Source organism: Colletes gigas, unplaced genomic scaffold, assembly GCF_013123115.1.
Source record: "Colletes gigas isolate AHSC1104 unplaced genomic scaffold, ASM1312311v1 Colletes_gigas_Sc00010, whole genome shotgun sequence".
Classification (NCBI taxonomy): Eukaryota; Metazoa; Arthropoda; class Insecta; order Hymenoptera; family Colletidae; genus Colletes; species Colletes gigas.
Genome location: NW_025106639.1, coordinates 7,795,122 through 7,822,868, shown reverse-complemented (window position 1 = coordinate 7,822,868; position 27,747 = coordinate 7,795,122). Strand labels below are relative to the sequence as shown.

The 27,747-nt window shown below is 47.3% G+C and overlaps 1 protein-coding gene across 1 annotated transcript; it reads right to left on the bottom strand.

Annotated features, from left to right (window-relative positions):
• LOC122397857 (multidrug resistance protein homolog 49) lies at positions 1 to 27,502 on the bottom strand. Its single transcript, XM_043397307.1, has 15 exons — positions 27,015 to 27,502; positions 21,463 to 21,596; positions 19,478 to 19,547; positions 18,948 to 19,032; positions 17,356 to 17,549; positions 14,970 to 15,218; positions 12,704 to 13,117; positions 12,023 to 12,446; positions 10,709 to 10,912; positions 8,499 to 8,850; positions 7,916 to 8,146; positions 6,755 to 7,704; positions 5,590 to 5,991; positions 5,190 to 5,336; positions 1 to 2,512 (listed from the first exon to the last, which is right to left on the bottom strand). Exons 2-15 carry the CDS (start codon positions 21,572 to 21,574, stop codon positions 2,309 to 2,311), a joined length of 4,038 nt encoding a protein of 1,345 aa, XP_043253242.1. The 5' UTR covers positions 21,575 to 21,596; positions 27,015 to 27,502; the 3' UTR covers positions 1 to 2,308.
• Between the last annotated feature and the right edge of the window lie 245 nt (positions 27,503 to 27,747).

Here is a 27,747-nt window from a genome sequence, read left to right as displayed (position 1 = left end):
TTTTTTTTTTCTCCACTATGTTTCCATTTATTTTGTATATGACAGCAGTACGATCTGCCCCGTCTTTCTTGTAACAAGAAAAAAAAAAAAAGAGAACGAAAAAAAATTAATACTTCCTCGTTTGTCGTTATACTGGCTAGTATCGCTGTATAATTACAACTCGACACGCTTTTGATATATGAAAAAAGACAAAGTAGAATTAATGAAACACGCTGTACGTTATTATTATTTTTTTTTTTTTGTTGTTTTGTATGTTTAAGTCACACAGTTCGGAACGAGCGATCCATGCTCGATCCGCGCAATTTTAAGATCTCTCTGCCCTTAAGTTACGCTGGCCGCAGCCTTTAGTCTTAAGTAACGATTTCAAAATGTTTACAACTAGGATCTCTCCGTTTCTCTACGCGCTTTTCCATTTCGTATCGACGACGAACGACTGTTCGGAGGATTGTTCTCTCGTTTCGTTCCGCGTTTGATTCGCTGGAATCGCGAGAAGCGCAGAAAAGACAGCGTCGAACGATGGATCTTAATTCTAGAGATAATAGCGTTAAAACGCTACCAGTCGCGAACGCTTGTTCCTGGATAAAAGGTTCTACGGCTACCGTTGTATTGTCGGCGATATTAAAGCACTATTTCACGCTTCGGTCGCGGTAAAGCTTAATTAATCGAGGTCTGCTTTCGGGTCGCGTTTTCGAGGCGATTAAGTACACCGTTGAAACCACGCGATCGATAATGTTCGTAGAAAAATGATTCGACCAATTGATCGACCATGGTATAGGGTTTAGATTTCGATCGTGATCGACGCGTTCGTCGTCATACGTTTTCCGACAAAGCAAACAGATCGCAAAGCTAATAAAAGGGTGGGCGTTGAACGCACAGCGTACGATTAAATCGATGCAAAGATTACTTCCTCGCGAACGAACGCGTTCACGTCAGTCGATTACCGAAATTAAAGCTGAATTATTCGTTAATCGGTCGCGACCGTCGGTGATTAATCCTCGGTGGGCGAGACTGGGACATTATTTATCCGTCGCCCGAAGCATAATTAAAAATTTAATGACCAATTCCGCTAAGTACTCGCGCTGGGAATTATTCTGCAACTTTAATATTAATTTACCTTCGTAAACGTGTTCTTAGAACGACTTCAAGGGTCGGAAAATCTACGATTATCAATTCCAAATTTCCGCGGGAAAGGAACGGTCGACTCGAAACGGAGAATAGAACAAGAGAAACGAATTGTTCGCGAAATTTTCCGGTATCTTTTCGCGCCGTGTCCCGAGACCGGCGGAATCTTATCGCTAAATATATGAAGTGAAGGCGGAGATGGGCAAAATTCTCGTCCGCTTACGAAATTTCGACCAAGAATCTCCGATTAAAAATAAACGATCTGTACTACGAGTAGAATAAATCATTGCACGATGCTTTGACCGGGACTAAATTCTGCCCACCTCGAAGCGAAGGCACAAGTTCGGGGAAAGAAATCCGTCCGCCGGGACACTTCCGTTCTCCCCGCGAGCGTGCAACACTATCCTTCCGTTTTTTTACAATTTCGTCGCCTCGTTGTACCCCTGTAGATCGCGTAATTATTAAGGCACATGGATCCGCGATCTTCGCGAGAAGCAGCGTAAGGCGAGTTGAGGGCGTCTATTGTCGGAAGAAACATTCGTGCATCTTTCATGGGGCATTGTTAGACGACGGTGCGTCGTCATGGGGGACACCTGTCGCCGTTCACGCGTCTTATCCCGGATCGATCCTCTCCATTTTTCACGACTCCAAAACCCTCGACGCGTGCTAGGCATTCTTATGTATCCTCGATCCACCAAAAAATGTTCATTTGCAAATCAAATTCAACTCGCGCGAGACTCGAAGCGAAGCGATAAATTTTATTAAATTTCTGTAATTTGCAATGGCTCGAGAAAGCTTCCGGAGAAGCTCGATCCGCGAATGGGTGAATTTCCGAGCGGGAATCGTTGCGGAAAATGGTAGAATGGAGCGATGGACATTATAGAAAACGACGTGTTTCGTCGTTTGCAGAGGGAGGATTGCTACGTAAGGGAGAAACGGGGAAGCAATAACGATCCCGCGTGTCCCCGACAGAATTTGCAGCCTCGTGGGAAGTAGAAACCGGGGGATGAAGTGTCCAGGGGCTGATTACATTGGAATCCTGTCCACTTCTTTCGCGACTCGTTGATAAAGTCCTCGAACGGGGGGGTGTTAACGCCTCGAAGAAATTTGTTTCTGGAAATTTCTGGTTTTCTCGTATAGTCCCGTTCACGTGACCACCCCCGTACGCGCATCGTGGTTCTCGATTTTACTCCATCGCGGCCTCTTGAAGAGCGTGCAGATGAGCGTAGAGCCCGTCGGCGGCTATTAGATCGTCGTGGGTGCCCATCTCCGCGACGGTTCCCTTCTCCAGCACGCAGATCACGTCCGCGTTCCTTATAGTGGCCAGACGATGCGCTATGGTGATGCACGTTCTGCCCTCCATGGCCTTGTCCAGGGCCGCTTGCACGACCTGCGCGACAAACAACGTGCAAAATCAACTTAAATGCCTTGTTTCTTGCCGAAACAATAGAGAAGTTACACGACTACGCTCAAACGAGAACGGATACCCAGCAAATTCATTCGCAAACCCTGCACGAAGGCTTGGAAAATTATTTTCCGCTTCCACGACGAAGCTTTGGATCCCATTTGTCGCGAGTGTTTTAAATATTTTCGCTGCTGTCGAAAATATTGCAAAATTACTGACAAGAAACATCTGGGTTTGTAGAGCAGCCAAAAATAAAGGTTCCGTCGTAAATTCTGTCAGGTTTATTATAAAAGACGATGAGATTTCGGTAATTTTTCAACTGTCCTATTAATCATCTTCTTTGCGTTCTCAATTTTAAGGATACGATCAGAGGACCTAAACTTTGGAGTATCCCTTAACGACGTTGACACAGGCCGTAACTGGCCAAAGTGTCGATGCTTTGGTTACGACCCCTAAGCATCCATCAGCCCCTACGAATAATTTATGAACCCTCGGATATATTGTTCGCGCCATGAATGTGTCGACCCCGAGTTACCACCGCCGAAGAAAAGAACGATTCTCATTTCGTTTCGCCCCAGAAACCTGCGAAGTTTCGCGACGATCGAGGGAAAGGGCGATTCGCAGATGTTGCTTGTAAAATGAAGTTGCGAGGCGAGTTGCCACGAGTACCATGTGTCTTAGATTGCGTGGCGTTGACTCGTAATACCACGACCTTGAAACAACCCCGAAGACGAAGAAATATAGCCTCGTTTTGGAGATAATTGGATTGATGATAGATTTTTAGCGTTTCGTGTATTTCGAAGACGTTTCGAACCAGCGAAATCGTGAAACCACCCCCGATTCTATACGTGGTACGCCATATTTGAATTTCAACAAAATCCCTGATATTGATTTTGCGCGGAACGACCTGAACGCGTTTCTCTATTGTTCGCCGGGTCCAGGATCAACAAAGAGGACAACAACGCGGGGGATCGTAAGCAACTACGGAGCAATAATTGCCGTCAATTTCGCTCGGTGGACGAACCGTTTCCCGCCAGGGAACAACGATTGAATGCTAGCAAAGCCGAGTATTTCCGATTGCTACCATAGATAATACTATTGCACGGCACTCTGTCTGCCACCGATTCGAAGGGACCGCTGCAACTGGAATAATCTTCAATCTGTGACGTACATTTCAACGTCAACACCCGTAACATCCACGTCTCGAAACGGAATTCTATCTCGTCTGTTATTGCTTCAACACCGAGAGTTTCTTCAGAAATTAAAAGCGTGTACCGTTGTTTAAGAATCGGGTTAAATAGAACTCGATCGTAAGCGTAATTTTGGAGAAACAGGAGGAACGAGTATAATGACGCGTAACGCGATGCATTATCGTGAACCGCGCAGAATCTTGATTCGACCGCGCAAACATATGAATTTTAATTTCGAAAAATTACCATATAAAGTACGTTCCATTGCGTAATACACTACGGGCCAGTGTCGCGTATCTTTTTTCGTCGGCCACGGGTCCCGCGGTTTTTTGTCCCTGTTTTCCATTAAAATCCATCAGGACCCATTAATATTCATCAAGCCGACCCACTCATAACAGTACCGTCAATTTACACTACGCCCCCGTTGTTATTCGCTACCCAGTGTTCCTGATATTCATCGGTCGGCGTCAACAAAATATTTCGACGCGTCCATCGTTCACCGTGCCGGTATAGAAAATGGCGGGAATTACAACAACTGCCTCGAGATCGCAGGTTCGAACGAAAGAAAAACAAATTTTTATTTTGAGGGAATAGATAAGCGTGAATAGTGTCATCGCAAATAATATTTAGATAAGCAAATATTTGTCATATATTTGGATAAAAATTGATTTGGGAACTAAGAAACTCGATACTGGATGTAGGATTTAAAAAATGGACCCAGAACAAGGTACTCTGACTCGACGACTCCAAGACAATTATTAATATCAAAACATGGAATCTACGTTCTACGAAAGAAAAGATAGCATTGTCATAGTATTGTCATAGTCTGCATAATCCACAGTGAAGGAGGTAGATATATTCAAGCTTGGGAATGTTTGTCAGCCTCGGGGACGAGCGATCTTGTTTCGTACAAGAGAGACACGTTAAACTAGATACAACGTAAACGAACAACACAGCATCCAAGCTACCTCTGATCGAACTAGAATTAAAACAGTGAATGATAATTTTCGAGGAATTAGCGAAGCTGTCGCCTTTAAATCGCCACCCATTGCCCCGACCCGCGTATGGCTTTTTGTGAGCACAGTAGGTGACAAACCGTGGCTGGTACGACGCAACAATGGCTCGTAGCAAGCTAGACCGCGGCCGCTTTTGTCTCGAATTCCTTCCACTTCTCGCGACGCTGACCATTTTTGTTTTCCTCCGTCTCTCGCTTTGTCGCGAAAAAAGCCAACGTTTCCGCGTTCCGCGCGCATTATGTCCCACGTCCGTTCCGAGAAAGCTACCTCTCTCCGCCCCTTCGCGCGACATTTTCCTCCCCTTCGAGGCGGAAACCTCGATCCAGGTCGTTCGAACAACCCTCGAAACGACGAGATCGCGTGAATTATGAAACAACCGCGATCGTTCGACGCGACGGGGCGTAACAGGTGCTTCGTCGTTTCCTTAACGCGATCCTGGGTGATCCCGGGGCTTACCTTCTCGCTCTGAGTGTCAAGCGCAGATGTGGCCTCGTCCAGGAGCAGGACACGGGGATTCCTGACCAAAGCTCGTGCTATCGCTATTCTCTGCTTCTGCCCTCCGGACAGCTGCGTACCCTTAGATCCTAACCTAGTATCGTACCCCTGCAACAACAATCATCCCCGCCATTTCAGTTCCCCTACCCTCGTTGCAACGTCCATGCTTCAGGAATTCAAAAATTAATATGCTTGTTGGAAAGAAACTCTTTTTACACCCTTAAGAAATGACCAAAGTCAACATGTTTTTTAAATAGAGGAGAATGAATTAAAAATGACTGAACCCTCCCGTGTTTTAATCCAACAGATTTTGAGAAAAGGGAGACTCTAGTGGTTACCATAGTTGTGGAATGGTACTCACTAGTGGTAGAGAGCTGACGAAGCTGTGGATGTTCGACTTCTTGGCGGCTTCTATGACCTCGTCCATCGGCACTTTCCGGAAGTTGTCGCCGTACATGATATTCTCCGCGATCGTCCTGTCGAATAGGACGGGCTCCTGGCCGACCACGCCGAGTTGGCAACGTAGATTACGCAAGGAGACCGAGGAGATGTCTCGACGGTCCATCGTCACGGTGCCGGAGATCGGATCGTACAGCCGTTGAAGCAGCTGGATGCAAGTGGACTTACCGCATCCGCTTTGACCAACCAACGCGACCATCTGTCCGGGCTTCACTATTAGATTCAGACCCTGCAGAATCGGCATCTCCGACCGCGTCGGATAGTGGAACTCCACTTTTGAGAATTGAATCAGACCGTCCGCTTTCTGAAACCAACGTCGTTCGTCGCTCTAAATCCTCCCATTCTTTTCGATAAAGCTACAAAAATGTCACGATCCACGAGAAAGGTCCCCCCGATTTATAAAGTAAATTTTGCATTTAATTATCTCGGTATCCTATGACGTCGATAAAATCGAAATCGAATCGCGCGAAAAAACCGATTTCATAGTCGAAGTCCTGGCTCGCAAATTTCGTTGCGCCGCGCGATAAGTTTGCCCGGACAAAGTGGTCGTTTTTATAAATGAAATTTTATCGAACGGCTCCGCGATGACACGTATAACAGGGGAAAATCGTTGATCGAATGAACGACATATATTTGGTTCGTAAACCGCGATACACGTAGCGTTTCGAAGCGTTTGCGCAGCGAATTGGAAACGTCGTTCGCTCGTATCACTTCATTAAACGCTTTGGAATTCTGGAGGGGGTCGTGTAGTCCTGATCAAACACAGCTTCCCGGTTTTGAACGTAATTAACGCGTGTTGCCTGAGGCTTTGCTGTCAGAACGTCGTAAATTCGATAGTTTGCTAAATAGTCGTTATGTAACGCTCGAGGAACGTGCGATTTCTGCCAAGTTCAACAACCTCGCTATTAACGTCCGGCATTCTCGTTAATTCTGCGATTATCAACTTCTAGGTGTAAAAAAAATTCATTTTTCTACGATCGATAAAATTAGAAACGAATGTTTTGGACAATTTCTGAAATTTATCTGCGATTGAGACTGGTGATCTCTGATCGGCGATGTTTGCTCACCCAGTCCAGATCTTTGTCTTCCGATCCCGGCGGCGAGGTGATTTCCGGCACCCTGTCCAGCAGCTGGAATATCCTTCCGGCGGAAATCTTGGCCGTGTTGAAGTTTGGCGCGAAGGCCAACGCCTGTCCCAACATCCAGGACCCGAAGATGAGAGCCTCGGACACCTTGATGACGTTCTGGTAGCTGAGACCCTCGGTGGCCACCAGGGCCCCGCCATAGTACAAACTGAGAGCGTAGCCGAAGAACGGCGTGGTCTGACCGCACGAGAACACCAATCCTCTGAGCCTGTTCCTGATCCTGGTCGCCTGGGCCACGTGCTCCAACTCCACGCAGTAACGTTTCAAGAACGCCTCCTCTTTGCCCAGACTGGCCACCGTTCTTATGTTGGATATCGCCTCGATGGCGATCCTCGTCGCCGCCTCCATCTTCTTCTTCTCTTGCAAGCCCTGCCCGCTCATCACCCTCGCCTCGAAGAACACCGCGCCGAGCACCAGGGGTATCGAGACCACGGATACCAGCGTCATCTTCCACGTGTAGTACATGGACAGCCCGATGCCGAGGACCAGCGTCGACAATGCTTGAAGAATCGCCCCGATTCGCGTTCCCGTCGCGCCCTGGACAGCACCCGCGTCGGAGGACAGCCTGGCGCACAGAGCACCCACGCTGTTCGTGTCCTCGTCGTACCAGCCCATCTCCTGCCTCAACATCGCGGAGAACGTCGTGCTCCTGAGCCTGGTTGTCATTCGAACCCCGGCCAAACCGAACATGTACATCTGCAGGAAGGTCCCCACACCGGTCACCACGCCCACCACCAGGAACAGGATCGAGAAATTGACCGTCTCGCGGCGAACCTCGTCCTCGTCCTGGAGACCCAGCACGTAGTACACTTCACCGAAGAGGACGGCGAACGCGGGGAACGACGCGCCCACCATAGCCGCGGCCAGGCAACCTGAAACGCCGTAATTTTTACGCTGAAACAGTGGAGTGGTGCTTGGAAATTGGAGGGTTCGATCGTTGGAAAATAGCTGGTCCATCTCTAACTACGGGGAGTAGTTTGGTTTTTGTTTATCGACCATCGACGGAACGACCGGGGGACAAGTGTGCTCGAGTAATGGCGCACGGACGAACGATTCAATTGCTCTGTTATGCGCCGTGCTAACCGATTATATTGAAAGGCCATTCCGGCTTGTTGAGCGCGAATATCCTCATCATCGGCACGTCGTACGCCTTCTCGTGCTCCTCCAGTTGATTCATCGAGCTCTCCGACGCGCCCGCCAGGGATAACCGATGAGAATGCATCGACAGCGTGGAGAACTGACGCTTCAATGGCGGCGGTTTCTGCTTCGGTATGGCCGCCGTCACCGTCTTCGCAGCCGACGCTGTCGCTTTCGCTGTTCCGATCAGAAGAAAATCCTGTTAATTCACCTCGAAAGAATCGTACCAGATACTACAGGGCTCCCTATCCGCGCAAACTATGGTTTCATGACCACCGTTCGAAACTTAGAAACGCGTTGCAAAATTTACAACGGAGACACTCAACAAAGAATGAACCTCGAAATGTTTTTTTGGCTCAAAGAGAATGGAAGATACTACAGGGCTCCCTATCCGTTCAAACTATGGTTCGATGACCACCGTTCGAAACTTAGAAACGTGTTGCAAAGTTTATAGTGGATGATGCTCAACAAAGAATGAACCTCGAAATGTTTTTTGGCTCAAAGAGGGTGGAATACGGTCCACAATTACCTCTAGCAGTGGCACTGGCGTCGGCGGAGACCAGCCCGTAGTAGTGGTTCCCGAGAGCGAGTAGCTCCTCGTGAGTTCCCTGCTCGACCACCTGTCCTTCCTTTATAAACACTATCCGGTCGGCGTTTGTGATGGTGGAGAGTCGGTGAGTGACGACGATGGTCGTTCTGCCCTTGGAGGCCGCGTCCAGGGCCCTTTGCACGGTCGCCTCGCTGTGGAGATCCAACGCGGAAGTGGCCTCGTCGAGGAGGAGTATCGCCGGCCGTCTGACCAAGGCACGCGCGATGGCGATCCTCTGCTTCTGCCCTCCGGACAGCTGCGATCCTCTCTCTCCCACGGGACTGTCGTAACCCTGTAACAAGAGCCCTTCGCGATGACTCCTTGCCCCGTCGCGACGTTTAATCAAGCAGAGATTTTCCTTACGGTTGGCTCTAGCAATTTTTATTGAGATTCTTGTAGACAACGATCGATCTCCGGGGATTTAGACAAACGCGAAAGTTGGTAGAATTATTGCTGTCTAATTCAAAAAAAGATGGTTGTATTTGATTTATGCACAATATCGCGATCGTGCTCGAGGGGCGGAAACGACGGACCAAAGACGAAATCGAGTCTGAATTTACCGGGAAATGACCGTACGGAGAGGCTCTTCTCCCGCTCGCGGTCGCATTTGTTGATAATTATCGGAACGGAGCCCACTCCATTTGCTCGCTCGATTGCCACGCACGGAAGAGGCCATCGAGGTCGCTGCGGTTTCAAATAACGATTATTCAATTAATCCGGACAGTTCGGATTTAATGAATTTAGCGCCAGGAGGACGCTTCGCCCGGATCCGGGTAACGTCGTTTAAGGGAACTTCGACTTCTCGCTCAAGAAAAAGAGTTACCCCGAAGTTCGAAGCACCGACTCTCCGGTCGCGCGATATGCTCGATCGTAGAATATTAATGTTACCGCTTCCAAACGAGTCTAAATGCAAGGAGTTTGAAAATTGGTTCATCTGAGAGCGAGGATATTTTCCAAGCCGTTCGTCACCGCGCCCGGTCGTTCTGGCGTCCATCTAATTTGAATAATAATTAATAGACTCGTTCAGCGTGGCCATGGACGCGCGAATAACCGAACGTCCGAATAAAATTTCACGAGCACGCGCGATCGCCAGCGTTCCGTGAACCGAACCGTCCGCCATTCCCCCCCATAAACTTTGCCCTGTCTGGCCCGGCCGTTTCCCCTAAACGCCGACCAGAGTGGACGAAACCGAGTATCGATACTCGTCCGGCCGATAATTCGGTAATAAACGCCTGATCGTTGACGCAGCCATAATCGTGGATACTGTTATTTGCTCGCGGCGGGTTTAACGGGCTGTTTTATCGCCTGTTTGCGAGCGTGTATCGCGTATCGACGCTCGCACCTGAGACTATTGTTAACACGTTCCCATCGAACGGTCTCCGATGGTCGGCGGCTCATCCGGCCGCGCGTCCGGGAAGATTGAATAATTACGGAGCAAATTGAACAAGACAGCGAGCAGATCTAAGTACACGATACACGACTCGCGTTACGTCGACCAGGCTATTAACCCTTTGACTGGGGAACACTCGGAAGCGTGACGGTCTCTGCGAGCTGGCAGCCAAAGCTATAGCCGATCCGAATCCCCGGGTCTTCCGGGGGGGAGGGACTCGAAACTTCACAGATTGCGAAGATTCGAATCGCTTCCAGCATTATTCGAATCCCCCGGACTCGGAGATCTTCGTCCGGTTCGAAAGTTTCGACTCTCTCTCGGTTCGCGGAAACTTTTAACAAGACTGGACCGAGATTGGAGAGTCCGGATTTTCAGATGGATTTAGTAAATTATACCAAAGGGGATCCGTATCTTGATCGACGGGTTTATTAACGCGTTCGTTGCCGATCGAGCTCCTCTCTAACATCTTTACGAAACGGCAAATATATTCGAAAATTTCAAGCGTCGAGAGCGAATTCACGGTAGCCTGGTTTTAATTAGACGGCCCTTCGCGACTGGTGGCCAGAATTCTGCCGTCCAACGACACGGAAAAAAACCTTCGAAGCGTATTAAACGCGTACGTCAGCGGTGTCCCTGTTCCCTTGAAAAGTGACCAAATCAATCGGGGACGCGGCCGTCGCGGCAGAAAGGATGAAAACTAAAATTCCGCTCGCAGACCGACAAACGCGAACGGAATAAAAGAGAAGGTTCAGGCACTCACCTCGGGCAGCTTGCTGATGAAGTCGTGAGCGTTCGCCTCCTTCGCCGCTTTGATCATCTCTTCCTCGGTAACGCTGTCATTTCCGTAACGGATATTCTCTCGTATCGTTGTGTCAAAGAGCACTGGCTCCTGGCCGACCACACCTATGTGCGAACGCAGCCATTGAACGTTCAGCTTCGATATGTCCACGCCATCCAGCAGCACCTGCGAAACGCGAACAGCATTTCCTGAAAATCCCCATCGACTCTCACGCGAGATGGAGGCTCCTTAAATATTCCAAGGTCTTTTTTCTATCGCAGGACCGTCGTTTGCCAAATATTGAAAAAATATCCAATAGATTGCTCGCGAGGGTCAGCGACGAGGCGGAGGACGTAAACGCGGTTCGAAATCAGTATGCCGAATATATGGCGTGATATTTTCGGGGGGAACTGCGACGGATGCAGAACGCGAGAACCGTAAAACTTTTACTGCCGGGAAAACTCCCGAAGGCGGCGCGGGCGTTCTCGCGAGAAACGCTTCAAACTTGTTCCGTAAAATTCGCGTAACCGGGCCCGGAGTACAGATGTAATAACGGGAACGTTCGCGTCCGGGGATATTGTTAACCCCGCGAGCGATAAATAATTCCACGGTTCCGCGGGCCGTGTGCTTCGTTGCGATTTAATCGGCGGGAAAGAAGGAACGACGAACTTCCGCGCCTCGTTGCACCGTAAATTTACCAGCTGGGTCAGAGTTTCGCGACTGTCTCAGGAAAACTGGACCCGAGCGTTTAAGAAACGATGGTTTTCCCATGGAACGACTCGAGCAATTTTCGCGGACAAAAACGTCGGTTATCAACCCGGGTGTCCGTTGCGTAACGATAAATTATACCAGCCTGGACGAACCGACAAGAAACTCGAACCGGAGCACCAGGACGGTAAATCCACCGACACCGGAGACTCGAAACCAGCTTCACCCGCAACGGGAAACCATTTTCGATGTTACAATGCGATTTATTATCCTTCGAAAACCTTTGAAATTAGGACTAATCGAATCAACGGTACTCAAAATCTATGCAACTCGAGGGTTGAACAGTGTTTTCCACGAGCAAGGAAGCTCCGAATTTTTATTCGAGAGAGAACATCTCGAATCGTATCATCGCGGCGCGATATTTTAATTAAACAAAGGGAAACAGGACACGTAGCGGCTTAACAAGAGGCGCGGGGGCGTTTTGAATTTCAACACCGGGGCTGCAGCGTGAGCTACGTCGCGAAAAAGTTGCGAGTTAACGGCTTTTTTCCCTCTCTTGGTGCTTTTTTTTGTTAACGAGCAACTCACGTGTCCTTTGAAGGGATCGTAGAGGCGTTGAATGAGCTGCAGACAGGTGGACTTCCCGCAGCCGGATCCGCCGACAAGGGCGACCGTCTCGCCGTGATTGATCTTGAGATTTAAACCCTGTAGCACCTTCACGTCCTTTCTGGCGGGATATTGGAAATGCACGTTCGTGAACTCGATCTCGCCGTTGACGGATGGAAGCCTTTGGCCCTCCCTGCTCAGACTGTCGATCGCCGGGGTGCGATCCAGCACTTGGAAAATGGCGGCGGCGGATCCGCGGGCGACCGCGAACGCCTCGAGATGCGGCGACGTCAGACCCATGTTCTGTGCGCCGGCCAGAACCCCGAAGAACACGATTACCAACACGGCGGGCGTGTACTCCTTCACGTCCTTCGGTCTGTCCTCCAGGATCAGCTGCACGCCGTACCTGGACCCCCGAGAACACCGTCCAGTCAATCAGATTTAAAGAAAATCGAGTATCGAGAACGTGAGAAGATCTTGGAAACTACGAGGGAAGGTCTAGAAAGACCATGAGAATCTAACACTATGAGTGATCTTACATTTGACTATCTAGTTTATATAGCCTATCGTGTGATTGAAATTTCTTTGTAATTATTGCACAAAATAAAACCTACCCTCGGAGGAGGATTTAGCAATGAACGTTAAAAGAAAATATGAAAGTACCAGAAGGCTATGGCGTAGCTGATGTAGATGATGAACCACATGACGCCCCCGCCGACTCCCGACCACATTCCTCGTTTTATTCCTGTCCTTTCCGCGGGCACGAGTTTCTCCGCGTATCTGTCCACCTCTTTCTGCTCCCCGTTGAACGCAATCACGGTCCTGATGGCGCCCAACACCTCCTCGGCGACGCTTCCCGCCTGTCCGTACGCGGACAATTCCTGGGCCGTCAGGGAGCTCTGCACCTTCGCCACCACCGCGGTGGCGATCACTATGATTGGCGCGCAACTCAGCACCACCAGCGTTAATTTCCAGCCGTAAACGAACGATATGATGATGGAGGAAATGAAGGACACCATCAGGTACGTGAAGACACCGAGCTTCTCGCCGATTCCGTCCTTCATTTTGTCCAGATCCCTGCCCAACGAAATGCAAGCTTGTGAAATATATACCGTGTCATCTATTTTTTTTTTTATTTTCGTCAGAGTTTGGAGGAGCATGTGCAATTCGTTGAATAATGAATGTTTTATGCATGGTCGGGGACGGTGACGCTTTAGGCCTTCCGCCACTTTATATAAGTCGATCGACGCAATTAGCTCCGTCCGTATAACTTCCCGCTGGTTCTATCGAAAGTTGTCGCCGACGAAAATAACACGGTCCGTGGGCAGCCATTCAGCGAATTAATTAAAGTTTGCGTTATCTCCTGCGGCATCGAGGTCACCTTGAAATAGCCCCGTCGGGTTCCTCAAATAGAAACCGAACGTACGTTTGGAATAAAACGTCCGCTGTCCAGACACACGTAAAGTCCGTGCGGAATTTGCATTCACCGACTGTTCTTATCGCGCATACAGAACGATCGAGAAGGTCGGGACGTCAGAATCTTTGCACAACGAACTCCGGATGACTCCTGCCTCGCGGAGACATTTTGACATACTTCCGGGGTAATTATAACGTTCATCGCGCCGCGGTACACACGGTTCTCTGTCTCGTATAATCGACTTAATCCCGATGCTAATATTGCCCCGAGTATCGCCAACGAACGAGTGTGCGCAACGACTTAGGTGATTTATGAGAGCACAGACTCGTGAATGTCTCGCATCTCGAGGGGATATTCCCGTTTTTCTGGTAGGGAAACGTTCTTTTCCATTCTTTCAAAAGTTTCGACTCGGTTTGGCTCTGTAAAACTCCCAATGACGCGGAGGAACGTGACGTTTAGGTTCAATAAAACGTTACCGTAGATTGCAGAAGGGCAGGCGAGATTTACGCAATCGTCATTATAAATGAACGCGAAAAGCTAGAGGCGAGCCAAAGTGTTTCTAATGCCAGACGATCCTGCGTGCAGCTCGATATACATATTTCGCGACGCTATTTTCGGCTGCTATATTGTCTCCGTGATCCGTGATCCGTGATCCGGAAACGCAGACGCAACCAGAGAACGACAACCGATGCAAATTAATTACATTACATCGAATTGCAATCCGATTTAGAAGATAGAGCAATTTTCACGAGTTTCCAAAAGAATGAATCGCGTCACGATTACCAAATATCTTCCAAGTTATATCGAATTTCATATTCGATCCGCCGTACGGTCGAAAAAGTTCGTTTCGCAATCGTTGGAGCTTGTGCAACAGACACATTCTGACAAAGATTCCGCCCCGAATAAACGCGTTGCGCAAGCACGGCGTAGTCTGCTCGCCGTATCTTAATTAGCCGGTTATGAACTCACCCCCTCGACTTTTCGATAATTACGCGGGTCGACCGCGAGCAGAGACACCGTGTATCGGGCAAGAGATTTCGAGTTTCGCTAGCAGCCACCTGTTGACGAGCCAGGATCTCGTTTCTCGAACTTCCCTGAGCCGCTGCCGTGTTCGCGTACCCGGACTTCGAGATCGAAAGCGTTCCCCGCGAAAGGGGGATATTCACCGTGAGAAAATACGACTGCTTAAGTACCATTCGGGGGGATATACTTCTTTAGAGAAACACAGCCAAGACGAATAGTCCCGAGATCTATCGATTGACTAAGAGCAAATTTTAATTCACGTATTTTGCAAGTTTTTAAATATGCCAAGAATCGATATTTATAACGTTCGACGTTTCCGAGAGAGCGGGTATCGCGAATAAAATTTGCTTAACCGCGATGACAGGAGCCACGAAGGGAGATAAATAACACTCGGAGGGTGGGCAGCGGGCCAGAAGAGGTTGAGAAACGCTGCTCGATCCTGCTCGTAAATAATAGGAAATTTTCTAAGGTTTGACGGAGCGTACTCACTCGGTGATCCTGCTGGCGAAGTTGGTGGACGTGTTGATGTCGTACCACGTCATGTCCTGCCTGAGTACGGATCGCAGGAACATTTGACGCACCCTGACAATTTGTCTGGAGGCCGCGATGTTGAGGAAATCAACCGTGAACACGGCGAAGACGAATTGGAAGCAGGAGAGAGCCGCCGAGGACACGCCAAAGGCTACGGAGTCGTCGTACAGGGCGGTCATTCTTTCCTCGTACGTGGCGTTGGCACCCCTGTTGATTCGAATCGCATATTTATTCCCCCGATCGGATGAAAATCGCGCTCGACCTCGGCCCCGATCGAACCGATATCGTCGACGGGGCTGCGGCCGTGTTGCAAAACCGCGAAGAAAACTGGGCGAAACTATATTTCGACCGACTGGTCTATTTTCTCGTAGCAACGCGCCTAAGTCGAAACACACCAGCCCCGTTCTAAAAATATGAAATTCAAGACGAATTTCTTGCCTCCCGTGCGTTGTTCTCACGCGGTTCGACCTCTTTGCTACCAGTAATTCCGTGCGTGAAAAAGATATTCCACGATCCAGAAGATCTTTTTAATGTTCGTCGACACTGTTATTCTCGCGGAAAGGCAGTAAATTATTTCTCGAGCGTACTAAATATTATATTTACGAGCTGTATAATTCGCGGTCACAGTTTTCATATGCTAGCGGATATACCTACTCGGAAAGATCGCATCTCGTTTCGAGCACGTTGTAAAACAGCGCAGAAGACGTGTTTATTATATCCGCCGTGAAAGCGAGGATTATTTCCGTTTTAAATTGCTGAATTATTTATAGAACGCGAGAAATATTTCCTGCAAGAGCCGGCGAAATTATTTTCGGACAATGTGAAAAAGCACGGAGAATTTTCAAATATAATATCCAAGATGCCAACGGGCCATTAAATAATAAATCGAGGGAAACGAATAATTTCGCAGGAACGGTGCACGATGGTGCATCGATAACGAGAACGAATATCATATAAAATGTGAAAATTTAATGCACTCGTTCCGGGACAATTCCATAGGTGTTCGTGTCGTTATTGCGCTTGCATTATGTTCGCTGTTTCGAAGATTTGTTTCTTTGGAAGATCGCAACGTATCCGTAATCTTCTGTAAATTCACGCTGCGCGTATTATTTTCATATTTACCTTACTTTCTGCGGTACAATTATTACCAAACAGTCGGATATTATATTACGTATGCATTTTCCTACCTCCGTGATTCGTTAATTTTTTTACAAATATCTCAATGAGAATAATAAAGACTGCTTATGTAGAGACGTCTCAAATTAATAAATAAAAAATATTTTGCTTGAAAAATGTGCTGTTCAGTTTTGACCTGTGGTTGTAGCGCTAGATATTTGACTGGAGTTTATTGCTGGTGAAAGGGTTGCTCGAAGGTGAAAAACAATAGACTTACAAGACCAGCCCGTCTAAAATTAACACTAGAAAGACTGAAACTTAGTATATACCTATATTGCCCAAAAGCAGTCAAAATGACTGCATTGTGAAAGACTAACTAATGTGTAAAGAAATTTGTTAAAAATTAATTTTTAATATTATGAATTTAGGGCGCAGAAATAAAATAAACAACTTGTTAGAACAAGTATCACTGCGTAAAGATTCGAATAACAAGTACTACTTTAGCTTATTGAGAAACTGCAATTTATCAATAGGTCTGGGTTAGGTCTGGGTTAGATCTGAGTTAGATCTGAGTTAGGTCTGGGTTAGGTCTGGATTAGATCTGAGTTAGGTCTAGGTTAGGTCTGGATTAGATCTGGATTAGATCTGGGTTAGGTCTGGATTAGATCTGGATTAGATCTGGGTTAGGTCTGGATTAGATCTGGGTTAGGTCTGGGTTAGGTACGCCCAAATCGACAATTTATCATGTACTTGTATGTTATCATGTGTTGGTAATCGAAAAAAAATGAAAACTGTTATTTCAATACAGAGTCGAACTGGTCATATAAGAAATTTACTCAATTCAATAATAAGAGTCATTTGATTATTTAAAATTTCCCAAGCAGTCAAAATGACTGCTTTTGGGCGATATAGGTATAACACATATATATATATACCGGAAATGAAGGAGGGGGGAGGTAACTAGAATTATTAATAAACGCATTTATATGTTGTGCAAAAAGTCGCAAAATTCTAAGAAATTGTGTCGTTATATACATAATTGTTTTTCTAATTGAAATTAAAAAGCAGTCAAAATGACTTCCTTGGGTAATCTAGTGTTAATAAATCAAAAATATTTTGCTTAAAAAATGTATTGTTCAGTTTTGACCTGTGGTTATCACGCTAGATATTCGTTTGGAGTTTATTGTTGGTGAAAGGGTTGCTCGAAGGTGAAAAAGAATAGACTTACAAGACCAGCCCTCCTCCGAACCACTTCAGTATGAGGGTGGGTGTGCTCGTCTGGTTATCCATGTTGCGGTCCACCAGCAGAGTGGTGAACTCTCCGTACTGTATCGTCGAAATGGGGATGCAGAGGCCCGTCAGAGTTCCCATGATCAGGCCGCCGACGATCAGCATCAGCTCCCCGCATGTTGCAAATCGAAACTGCAAACAACCGAGCGGTTCCCGTCACGGTTTAGCGAAATTTCGACTCGCGCGATTAAACTGAAATTCAAACTTTCCGCCTGTGCTCCAGCGGGAGGCAGGGCGTGGAAGGCGAGAGGGTGTTTAATTAATGGCACCCCGAGCATCGACGTTATGTTAATTATCCGTGCGATGAGCTCTCGCTGGGAATTCGCGAGATTCCGCGGGCACGGCAATTTGTCGCGAACTAATCGAAAATTTTGCAGAAACATATTCTCGCGCGGGCGCGGCCAACTTCCGCTTTTCCGGGAGATTTAACCCCGGAGAATTAATGCCAGCCTAACCGGTGATTAATGGCCCGGAGATCCGAAACTAGTTCTAAATGAAAACAAGCCACCCCATCGATCGACGTACGCGCAAAGTCTGTCCACGACGCCCCAATTTTACAGTTATTCGTATTCTTGACGGTACAAACACGATCCAGTTGCTTTTTTTAAATGGGAACACCCTTTACGGACAAATCGATTCTCCTCGTTATTGTAAAAGTATCGAGACGAGACCATTAAAAGCGTAATGCTTTCCAAGGTATTCCATATTTCACGTTTGGAGGGGTATTACTTTATCAGATATTCAATCGTTTCTACCAATGCAGTTTAAATCCTCGTTATTAGCCAAATCCATTTCTCTATTCGTTCATTAACCCACGAGCTCGTAATTAGAAACGCTTCTCCGCATCTAATATTGTTTCGATCGCATTTCGAGTTTCAAATCCTCCTATTAATTCTCGTTTAAACCGCGAACGTTTTTCTTCCCCTGTTCGACAATCGTGTAAAACGTTATTGTGAATTTACCGAACGCAACGACAGGCTAACTCCCACCGATTAATGGGTTAATAAAGAAATAAAATCCATTATGGCGCGCCCGGGAGCGTTTCAATTCGACGCGATTAATCGAGATCTGAAATTCAAGAGCACTCGAGACGCGAATCGAACGTGTTTACACGTCGCATTATTTACTTGGCACTGGTAATCACGGTCATCGGTTATCTAATATAACAAACACAATTGCAGGAGTTTGCACTCGTGTGCAAGAGGGTTGAATGCGAGTTTCGTTCGTCGATTGATAGTTAATCTATAGTTTTGTTCGTTCCAAATATAATTTGGAGATTATAAGAATCGTGACCGACTCTAGAGGCGTACTGATAGCAATTAAACCTCAATGACGATCGTGTTTTGATCTCCTCGAGCCTGGCTCGCGATGTTTACGTTTGGGCCAAAGTCCTCATCGCGATTCAGACTCGTTCAAGTATGGAAAGGAGTTAAAATAGGAAATAAATTCCTGACCAAGGTTGAACGATAATTGGAATCGCCGCTAGTTATCGCGACAACGAGCTTGCGTACATTTTTATTAAAAACTTACCAGTCTGAAGTAAGGCACTGGTGGCAACGTCGGTTCCGGTGCCACGGGTTTGTCGTCCTCCTTCGTTTGCGGTGGCACGAACTCACTGTGGGCAAAAAATTGTTGATTTTTAATTAACCTCCACCCTCGCCCGTGAATGTATCGCCGGTTTCACCGAACTTCCGCTCGATCGCTAAGAAACGGTTTATACTCGTCGAAGAGCACTTCCGGATGCAAAAGATCGACGGCGTATCGAACAACTTTCATCGAATACCGGAATCGTTAACGACCACGGCGTTCCTCGTTGAAAACGCCGCGGAACGTAATTTTAATCACCGGTCCGGAAGCACTCTCGCGTAAACTATACTCGATACTAAAAAAAAAAAGAAGTTTTACGATTTTTCTTGGCCTCTACCAACGAGAGGGATTCTTTTAACAATTTTCCAGAAATTTTTTTTATTATGCAACGATCCTGAATCCCGGTATTCCGGCGCTCCCTCGTCTCCTATATACTTTAACATTTTTCATCTGTAAGAATCTTTTATTCGTACATTGGTTTGCCATTCTCTTCTAGCATACACTCAGTTTCCTCTTTATCCTTCTCCGCGTCTTGGAGCGTGTCTGAAATGAAATATAGATGGTACCGTACACAGAACATCGTGCAACAATATTTTTCATGCGCGTCAAGAATGATAGGCCTTAAAGATTAGTTACATCCCCCCGTTTACACCTACGTTCGTTCTCGCTCCGCTGGATTATTAAAGTCGCGTGAAATCGACTCGTACAATTCGAAGCACCTGTTAGAACTACGAATTTTTTTACCCAAACGTTGGAAAACATTATTCCATATTTTATGTTTGCGTTCGATGGATCAACACGCGTATCGATGCTGCGTACGTCGCATTAAATCACTGCAGGCTCTGACGACCATGTTGCACGGGGTAAACAATGCAATTTACAAACATATTCAGCCCCGTGACAAAGTCTAAATTTACGATGTGGAAATTAAAATTAGAACTGCACGGGCGTAACTGCTAAACGACTGCAACGAACAACGTAGCAAAATAAAGTAAGAAAAATAAAGCGGCAGAGCCGAACGAAATAATTATATCGAAAAATGGCCCCGGACGACAAGTGCGATCGAAAATATTCATTTGCCGCGCAATATATTTTTGGTTGCAATTTTTAGCTTTTAATAGAAATGGTACAAATATTCCACTCAGCGTCGGAAATTTCTAGAGCTCGTAATTAACGACTCCCACGATCGTTTGTTTAACGAGTGTGTATCGCTTCTCGACAAACGGCGATGTCTTTCGCGAAATTATGAAACCCGTTAGATCGTGACAAACGATCCACGGAGATCGCCCTGAAAATTGATGGATCTCCAGCGATCATTTTTCTCCCAAAAAGGGGTTGGAGATCTTGGAAGAGCGAACGACTCGATGAATCATCGTAGGTTAGAATTTTCTAAATTAAAAGAAGATTGCAATTGTATCTCGCTAAAATTCTGAATTTTAATTGAGTTCCGGAATCGTGGACCAAAATGGCGGGCCACGGTCAGCCGGTCTCCTTGAATGATTGGGTAAACAGAAACCGAACTCGAACAAAATTTCCGAGCTCGTCCTCATCTGCGTCACTAATTACACGTTTAACCAACGTCGCGCCACGGTTGTAAATTTAACACGGTCCCTTTTCTGGCTTTGCACTGCTCCCGCGAGTCGTACTTCAAACGAAGTTCGTTCAATCGCGTTAGCTTAATTGGATCCTTTGTAACGCGGCACCGGTATAATTCCTACGATCCCGTTGCACTGTAATCGATCAATCCTCTTTCCACAATATACCTAGACGGTTCCGTGGAACTTCACGAGAACGGGGGTCTCGAGGAACGACGATCCCCCGGTCGGTTTAATTTTATCCGGATCGGGTCGAACAACTAACAACGATTTAATAATCCAGCAACAGCGTCGAGGGGGGCGCGTAGCGGCGACGTTATCGGGGCCAGCGACGCTTTCCGCGTCGATTCGCAAAATCTCGATGATCGTTGGCTCGCTATCGATCACCGGTGATCGAGCGACCCGTACGGCGAAACGCGAGAAGCCCGGTTAAAATGGAAGGAGGGGAGGGAGTAAAAAAGAAGTTGCAATTTTTCATCTCATCGATCATGAAGCATTGTAACCATCGATCAGCGATGGATAAGCCACCGTTTGCGCTTTCCCCTATTACACGCCAACTCCGCTAAAAAGTTCGGCCACGGTGTTGATAAAGCTACGAGTGTGAATTAACAGATTGACTGCCACCCCCCCCCCTCCCTCCTCCCCCGGTGATCGGTATTTCGCGTCGACGTTCCTCTACAACAATTTAACCAATTACCGATATATCAAGAACTACCGAGAGACTGAAATGCACTCTGCAGTAGAGGAACTGAATTAAAATAAACGTGAAAAATCGTGGCAGTCAACGCGTTAATCGAGAAGCGTGGGAGGAAGGGTTATTGGTTCGATCCGGAAAAAGAAAAGAATGATGGTCGAGTACTTACACTTCAAGAATATTTTTTCCTGGAGGTGAGAGTTTGTTTTGCGGGGTTCCATTTCCGTACCCTGCCCTTTCTCGCGCGGGTTTGCGGTCCACTGATAAATTCGCCGTATCATTGCGCATTCTTAATTAACAACTCTGCAATCAGAATAAACAGACAAATTATAACAACGTTCATCCTCTATACAATTCCTCTTCCCCCCATTTTAATCCATTTTCCATCTCAGATTCTCTGGTTCAGTGCTTTCGAAATTGCTTTGCTCAGTTTTTGACCATTTAAGATTCTCTTGAAGAAAAATTTCTTTGTTAATATATAGAAACGACTCGTGAAGTTCGAAACGAGTCGATCGGTGTAATGGTAATAGTAATCGCGTCGCCAGCGATCGGTCTTCGAACGTAACACGTAATCCGAGAAACGTCACCGGCAGCAAACTGTACGTGGACGTCCGACGCCTTGGGGGTCTCAATAAAGCCGAAAGCGTCGCGGTAAAGCGGGCGTCGCGCAAATGGGGAAAAACCGATCCCGCCACCCTTGCACGACCGCCGATAAATTAAGTCGGTCGGACGTTTTGATTGCCGGCTGGCCTATATTCGTCGCGGTCAATATTTGCCAGCGCGATCCACGATGTCGGCGTTCGATCCGCTACGGGCGTCTGTTTCGTTTGTACGGGACGCGGAAGCCTAGGCTCGCGCAAACTGCAATTAGCAACGATAATCCGGAGACAACAAACTCTATTTGCCCCGGTCATTATCCACTGTATCATACGTTTACAATGCACGATATCCAATCTAAGCGATGATTAGAAACTGCGCTAATCCGTGTTAATTAATGGATTGACCCGCGAGATCCACGGGATCCAGTCACCGGAGCCCCCGTCGCGTTTCGAATTTGTTCAACTCACCAGTTCTTATAGGGGTGTCTTTTGTTTCGTACGCGACGATCGATTCGAACTAGAATTGCATTTTTTTTTTTTTATTTGCAACACGCGTTGATTGTTCCTCTAGTCAGAGCGGAGAGAAAAAGAGGACCGTTGATGAAATCACGAGTTCTCGAAATGCGAAACGGGCTCGGGATGAAAAATATGCGCCCGTTCGACGGGCGGAAGCAATTTTTGGAATTCTGATCGTCCCCAGGCAAACACGCGCGTGATTATTAAATTCCACGTTTCATCGATTCCGCCCGTCTCTTCGCAGTTAGTTAGCCCCCTAACTGTTCAACGAAGGGAACGAGGACGACAGAGGTCTTTATCTTCTCCGATGAGAAGCCTTTTTAATTGTTAAAAGCAGGATCTCGAGTTTCTCATTACTCGTGCCCCGAGTTCGATTACTTCCCTAGCCGTACTTTAATAATAGTGGATAACATGATTACACGAATCGTGCACAGTCCCTTGCACGTAGCGGCGAGAGCTATTCCTGTCTTTCCAGATTGGCGATAGAAGACTTGGGAATTCCTAATGAAGACCGAAAGCACTCTAAACGAGAGTTCGCCGGGTAAACGAGAGAAAGCCAATAAGGAGCACCCACACCCCTTTTATTCCCGACCCCCGGTATCTTTCATTACTTTTGCGCTTTGATCAGCCGTTCCTTTGTTATGGCGTCTCGACTTTCATCGACGAGCCAGGGGGTGAAACGTTACCGCGCCTTAAGTAACTAGAAATAACGACGCCACGCGTCTTTGGCGTTTTATTTCCCCCTCGATACGTTCTCCCCGATCGTCCTTCCGCGAAATCAACGTCCACGCGGTAAAAATCCCCCCTTTGGACCCGTGCAAAAGCGCTTGCCAGTGGAAAAAGATATGCTGCGAAATTTCGTTACGTCGACGGAGTACCCTGGTCTTCCTCGGCAGAAAAATCCTCGAACAATTCTCTTTCCTCGAACGATCGAAAATCCTTTCGTATCGAATCAAAGCCGGGGAACCGCGAAAAAGTGTACACGGCGATTCTAGTAATTCGGCCGTGCTCCGTTTTGCGAGACCGTTGGAAAGGGGACAATATTGTATGGTTTAATGACTTCCATTGTGCCCGTGATGCGATTGTTTCCCTAAACGAGTCGGGGACGGAGCAATTTTGCGGCGCTGCTCCCCGAAAATTAAACGTCTTTCTTCCCCGCGATCATTCATTAATGCTTATAATTCGAATTCCGTTGGTTCGCGTTGCGTTCCCATCAACGATAATAGTTCTTTTTTTTTTATGTTTAAAAGAGACGAGGAATTTTTTATCGTCGTTGCAAAGTGTACAATCTACAAACACAGAGTGACCAGGAAGATCGAACTCAACGTTGCATGATAAATTTAGGAAAGTGCAAGGGAGATCTGTAGATCGAAACAGAAGCTAGTCTTTTATTAAGGGTGGTTGAAATCGAGGAGAAACCGAAGTCAATTTAAAATTATCTTAGCTCGCGAGCGAAGTCTGCGATTTCATTTGTCTCGTTTCCAATAACTGGCCGCCCTGCTTCGATCCAACCGGTGCACGACGATCCAATTTTTCCGTCGCTGCCTTCCCGGGACGAGTAGTTTATAAAATTTCCCGTTCGTTACGATCGATGCAACGATAAATTGTCTCCGAAGTTGCGCGCTCGGCCTCTCGAGGACACACCGTCGGCCCTTCTCTCTCTTTTCCGCAGCTCGTAAATCATCGATGAGATCGCGAGACCGGAAGTCGCCCGGAAGGAGCTACCAAACTAGATACGGAGACGCGTTCCCAGCGTTTTGTCATTTTCAGGGCGCGCTACGCGTTTACCAAATCGGTTCGAGAAATTTACTTTACTCCAAATAACGATACAAGCTCCTCCCAAGACTCTAAAAATCACCTGAATTCATTCCTGCAACTTCCTAATAACGGAAACAAGGACCTGAGGAAGCAATCTTTCTCGAAATTCAGTTAACACGCTCGCGAGAAACAATCCGCGGGTTCGTCGCGATAATGTATTCGCCGATACGGCCGGTTCTCGTTTCTTTTTTCCCGCGAGCGCGTAAAGTTCGTCAGGTACGCGCGTTCCGGGCGCTGAAAAATCGCGTCTAATGGGAAAAATTGCCGAAGTTACACGGAAAGTTTCCGAGGGGGGCGCGACTTTCGTCGTCGTCCGGCGCGAAACCTTTCGCAATCGCAAAACTCCATTAAGCTCGGAAACTAATTTCCAACGGAGTTCCCCGGCCGCGAGCGTCGCATAATCCTTTTGCGGTCCTCGGCGACCCGCATAAATTTCGATCCCGTCTGGACGACGCGCCCGCAAAACCACCCACCCCCAGCGCCACGATCCACCGGGATCCGCGAAAATATCGATCAACGTATCGCCGGATAATCCCAACCCCCCCTCGTCGGAGTTTTAGGCGCGATTATCGTTAACCCTTTCGTTCCAAGTTCCACTCGATCAGATTACAACTCCGGGCGAGATACAAAGCAACGACGAACGAGAAACTTTGCCGCGATCTTACGCTATCTCGGCGAACTATCCCAATTCGATCCGAATGCAATCTAGCGACAGTGATCTCTCTTGATGTACAATATTAATTTGTATCTTTACAAACGTGGTAATTGGATTTACGTAACGCGTAATCGAGATAATTTTTCGAGCAACGTGAGTGTAACAAAGTGCAGACGTAATTCCTGTCACGCCGGGCGCGGCGTGCGTCTGACAGTAGACGAACCAATTCTACTCGCTGCTTTGTGCGTTTGACGGCAGACGATAGTACGCTTTTACACGCTCTAACCTTAGGACTCGTTTTTCGCTACGTTAACTCCTTGCACGTTAGGGTTGTTCAACAGAAGCGCGCCTAACTCCCGGAGTCTGCGAATAATTTGTCACCGAGACGCGCGATTTAATCGCTCGAAAATATACACCATTTAATTCCCTTTACAATGAGAATGGTTTAGATAAAAAATTCAGAAATTCACGAAACTAAAAAGAGCAAAGCTTCGAAATAGCGAACACGAGGCATTTTTGTCACCTTCGTGGTGGATTAATCGGACACGCAAATATTGCGGGTATATAATGCACGTTTCCCACCGATACGTAATGGGGGGTGGAATTTTTCACGACTGTCGGGGACACGAACGCGAGTGATGGTGCCACGTCTGATCCAATGGCGTCGAGTTATAATTAAAGAGATTCCAGAGCGCGGCGCGCGGTCACTTTGTGCCCCAGAGATTCGTTCGACCCCGACAAATTAATTTCCATTATATTCCCGAATGGCCGCCGGACACGATCCTCGCGGTCCAGGATTCCCGCGATGTCCCGGAAATCGTGGAATATTTCGAACGTGGTTAAAAGTTACCATCGCTGCCAGGAAAACCGATGGAAGTTTCGCGCCTTGGTCGACCAAATTCGACCCACAACTTTTTAAGTCCACGTTGCGTTTCACGTTCGACCAACTCCGACGGAAACAAAAATGTCGTCCGTTCGACGTGAAGAAATCCTTCTCGAATTTGGAGTTGAGACGATTAATAAACCCTTGACTCTTTAAGGGTGATATTTATCGCCCAAAAAAGTATCCACCGACTAAGGACTGTATCGTTGTGATTCTAGATTTGCAAAAGGTGATGGAGACACGATAGGAATGGTTCTTTATTTAAAGTACCCGCGTTGGATGCACATTAACGAGCCCCGATTGCACACCCGATGACCTTCCCTCCTCGCAGCCGGTGTCTAGAGATCGAATCAACGAATTCGGTGGTCGCGCGTCCTGCTAATTTTAGACGTTCTAGAAATCGAGTACCGAGATAGATACGATCGTCTCGGTCCTCCTGATTTACGACGCCCGAGACTGTTTAATGACCGTTGCCGTTTACGAGCTTCCTCATTATTAAACGGTTCGTGTACAGTACCTGGCCAAGAATGCCGATTCGACGCTCCGCAGCCCCGAGGAGCCTTGGACGATTTAACTTCCAAGCAACGGACCCGCGATAAGAAAAATCGACCGTAAGCGTCGCTTCATTCACAGCTCGCGGGGCTGATTTATCGCGCCAACGATTTTGCGAGACGACTGCCGCGATGCGGAATGAATCGTTAATTACCTTGTTCGACAAAAATGTCCAAATATTCCCCGGAACATCTACTTTTAACATGGCGTAAGAGACGCTGCAAGTGGAAGAAGCGAGCAATGGTCAGACGTGTTCCAGAAGTATTCGAATTCAATTATATCTGGTTATATTAATGCGCATGTAACGTCAAGCGTTTATAGCTATGCCTACAGATACTAAAATCTATATTATTATTATTATTTGCGTAAAGGAAATATATCAAGCAGGGAGAAAGTTCGTCTCATTATCTACTGTTTACTATTCTCTACAAGTCTTTTGTAACACCTGACGCTGCTGCCACCGTCTAAAAAAAATATTTTCCTTGCACCAACCTTTTCCTTCTTAACCTGCCACTTATCTGAAGGTGCAAAGATTCTTTTTTTAATGGAGGGAGCCCCGAATGTTTGGAAACCACTGACGCAGAACATCGAAAGCAGCTTTGGGGGAACACGCGGCGCGAAGAAGATCCGGAACTCCGGCTCTATCCTGGAGTCGATCGATCAAGCTATCCCAAGTGGTCTACACCATCTCCACAAACCTTATAATTTCGCGACAATGGAGCAACAAGCCTTGGGTGCCTTCCTCAGACGGTCGTAAACATTGCCTCCAGATATCTGGCTCGAAAATAACGCGTTCCTAATCCGCGAAACGTCTGCTGTCTACGACTGCGACTGGTTACCAGCGACGACGTTGGCACCAAGAAGATGGCTAATTTCGGATAAATCTTTCCGCTCTCGTTTGGCAAGCAATCGACGAACTGGGTGTCGAGTCACGCGGGGGGGAGGAGGGTGGTCTCTAGAGGAAACGCACCGGGGTAATTCACGATGTTGAACGCGTCGCGTAACAATCGAGCAGACATTGAACCTGACGGTTTTTCTACGGAGAGAATGGGACCGCGATGCTCGTGGGTGAAATTCGTCTAGGCGTACGTTTTCGTACGAGTGCGACAGCCGAAAGGCTAAATAGGTGCAAGACCCTGACAGACGAGATCGTCTGCGACCTTGGACGAGTCTGGCCAGCGACGCCCACTTCCACTGCCAAGTCAATCTCGCGGAAGCCGCTCCGACGTTGGCAGAAAGCGTGGGCTTCGAATTCTGTCTGCCTCCTCTTTCTCATTCCTTCTCTTTTTTTTTTCTCGGACCGACGCGTCGACCAGAAATATCCCGCGTCAATGGCGAGGGAACGCGAAGACCGAATATCGAATATCGAGAAACTCTATCGAGAATCGTGACCGTGGCGCGTTGTTTGTTATTCGTTGTTAAAGGTATTTT